Source organism: Hydractinia symbiolongicarpus, chromosome 4 (genome assembly GCF_029227915.1).
Source record: "Hydractinia symbiolongicarpus strain clone_291-10 chromosome 4, HSymV2.1, whole genome shotgun sequence".
Classification (NCBI taxonomy): Eukaryota; Metazoa; Cnidaria; class Hydrozoa; order Anthoathecata; family Hydractiniidae; genus Hydractinia; species Hydractinia symbiolongicarpus.
Window position 1 is genome coordinate 19,876,222 of NC_079878.1, and position 3,258 is coordinate 19,879,479.

General features: G+C 35.9%; 1 protein-coding gene across 1 annotated transcript; it reads right to left on the minus strand.

The window, feature by feature from the left end:
• Positions 1-502: 502 nt before the first annotated feature.
• On the minus strand, positions 503-2,365 carry LOC130641706 (uncharacterized). The gene has a single exon (XM_057448633.1). It carries the CDS (start codon positions 1,661-1,663, stop codon positions 746-748), a length of 918 nt encoding a protein of 305 aa, XP_057304616.1. The 5' UTR covers positions 1,664-2,365; the 3' UTR covers positions 503-745.
• Between the last annotated feature and the right edge of the window lie 893 nt (positions 2,366-3,258).

Sequence of the window (3,258 nt, forward strand, 5' to 3'; positions counted from 1 at the left end):
CCCAATCGAGGCAAGATGGGACATGCAAAAAAAATTAAATTAAGCAGATCATGTTTTTTTTAAAAAATAAAAGTTACAATAATATATCATGAAGGCCTACTGTAAACACACACACAAAACATTAGAGAAGAAAACATGTTACAAAAAGTTATATTATAAGTGGTCAATCGAAAAGGTAAAAAATAGTAGCTATATATATTAACATAAATCACACAGAGCTTCACCACCTGGAAATGTGCAGCACTCTTCGTGGCACCAGGTCACACAACGTAAACATTGGACCCACTTTTCACCCTCCTTTGCATTGCTCCACAGTCCGTTGCAAACATTACACTCCCAGTCTTCACGAACAGGCTTTACTTTTGCTTTCGATTTACCTTTCCCGAGATCCTTTTTCGGTTTTAAGCATTTTTTATCCATATTTTTCTTTAGTTTGCTCTTCTTCGGCAATTTTTTTTCCAACATATTACGATGTGGTGATGCCGTTATAATAATTGATTCCTCACCCTTTTTTGCTGGCATTTTAACGTTTGGTACAGGAACAATGTTTTCAAAACTTGTTTCAATGGAAAATTGAACAGCTTTTGAAGATGAAGGTTCTTCAACAGGCGTTGAAGAGAGCACAACAGGTGATGATTGAGGTGTGTTGGTAACAGTGGACGATCGAGGTGCAGTGGTAACATAGGGTAAAGTGGTCCCGACTGATAAACGTGCATCGTCAGCATATTCACTATCAGGAATAACATCACGATTTAATGGTACAATTCCATTTAAAATTAGAAACTGCATTTTGAGTTGTGGCTGTGTTACAATATGCAGTTGAAAAAATTACACCAATCTGGTCAACAGTTATTCTACGTCCCGGGTGTTCCCTCATCCATCGACGACATTCTGTGTGATAAGCAGTCTTCAGTGGCTTAAAAAAACTTCGATCTGGAGGTTGTAACTTATGGGAGGTGTGCGGTGGTAGGGACAATAAAACAATACCATTCTCTCTGCAATAATCTATAGTTTCTATGTTTTTCGTATGTGTAACATGACTATCAAGAATCAGTAAGACTTTCTGATCCTTTGAACAACGTAGATGTACACGGAAGTGTTTGATATATGTGAGAAAAAGTTCGCTTGTTATCCAGCCATTGTCCGAGCACCCTCCTATTGTACCAGGTGGGGCATGATCAATGAGTTCAGGTTTCATTCTTTTCCTTTTAAAAATCGCTAAAGGTGGCACATAATTTCCTGTAGCACTGGTGCAACACACAATTGTTGTTGTGACTTCCTTCTCGCCGCTGGTAGCTGAGGAGACACAGTGTTTGCCTTTTGGGGCAATCATCTTCATTGGTTTGTGTACTGCTGTTATGCCAGATTCATCACAATTATAAATTTGGTGTGCTTGAAATTTATAAGTGTCTAAAATATTTTCTAAATTGGTAAAATAGTTTGATACCGACTCTCGGTTAAGTCCATAAATTCGATGAAGAGCAACGCCCTGTGGTTTTCGTAAAGATAACATTGGGTTTCTTTTCAGAAATCCTTCAACAAAATCTCTTCCAGCAAGACCTGAGACCACATTGAAAGGGTGAGGAATTTTGTTTTTATCGACATATTGGAAAACAATACGTTGAATGCCATTAATCGTCAAACCATAAAATACAGTGTCCATATCTATAATATACTTGACGAGCTTATCTTCCTGGTCCTTGGTTAGGACTGTCCTTTTAAGACCCAGTATTTTTGTATGTAAGTTGCCCTCACTGAGTAACTTTAACTGACCAGTTACCCTTCTGTGAAGAGCATTTTTAGGCACATTGAATGCATCTGCAGCTTTACCTATCGTAGCTTCATCTCCTTATCATCGCTCTTTGTTTTTCTTACATAATTTCTAACCATTTTGAATTGTAATCTAAAATATAGAAAAAAACTTAAGTTGTTTGGAACCAGCACATATACAAAAACAAACCTAGAATAAGGCCTGAAAAATTATACTCTTGTGCCATCTTGCCCCACTAACATAACCTCACAGTTAACCTAAATTTCCAGGTACCACTGCCCAGTTGAGTTAAAATTATTTTGTAAAGTTCAAGACATACTCTGGCCCTAGCTAAAAACATATAAATAACTTTTAAAACCGTAAATAAAACAAAACACAAGAAATTCTAAAAACTAGAAAGATTTTAGACATAGCTTAAATTTATCGCACATTCCACCCTCCTCACAAAATTATATAAAAAAAACAAAGTTTCAGTTACTTACGCGTGTGACTTTGAATATTTTCTTGAAGTAGAATAACGTGTTCCACGGCAGCTCTTTATTTTAACACGTTGTAAATTGCCGAATGACAGAAAAGCAAATTAAATATAAAAATGTCCCGTCTTACCCCATGTCCCGTCTTGCCCCGCTTGCATTTTTCGCCAGATAATAGTTTACACTGCGACTGTTAAATAGAATTTTCTTCTTTCTTGAATAGGCAATCAAGATATTCAAAAGTTTCTGGATTCGTGATAAATACATCACGCTTCTCTGACAGGAGCTTTGTTAATCCAGATAATGTCACTCGGCTGACTGTACACAGTCCAGCCCACTTCAATAGGAGTTCGGTGACCGCTGTTTTGAATGTTGGGCTTTTGCTAGTGCCGGGTGGACGTACAAATATCGAGTAAAAGTTTGATTTCATATTGTAACCATTTCGTATCTTGATTGACCATATATGACTGTTATGTATGAAGTGGCTTTTAATACAGACAGTGCAAAGTATCCTACATTAGTGTCAATAGATTTAGCTCTTAGTTTGAAAAAGTGATTCAATGGATCTCCAAAGATGTATTTGTATGCTAATTCATTTTTAATTAATCTTTTGTGTAACTGGGTCTATGTTTCTTCACATTTGCAATTTTCTGATACCATAGTGAGAAAGCTTAGCAAGAAGTATTTTTGTGTTCGACAGTGTCAACAGCTTTTTGAAAATGAACAAAAATCTTAACTGCCAATTTCCCGTTGTCAACATCATTTTTGATTATTAGTTATGTGAATGCAGGCATGATTGGTGCTGTGATTCTTCCAAAATCCAAATTGGTTTTATAGAGAAGGTGATTTAGGTGTCAAAAATTAAAAGAGACGATTATAATATAATTTTACAAAGAAATGAGTGTAATGCTCCTTTTTATAAACTTGAATAATTCTTGCTTCTTTCAAACATACCAGAAGAGAATGACATGTTAAAGAGACTAGCTATATAACTACTGTTGCAATAGTTTTTAA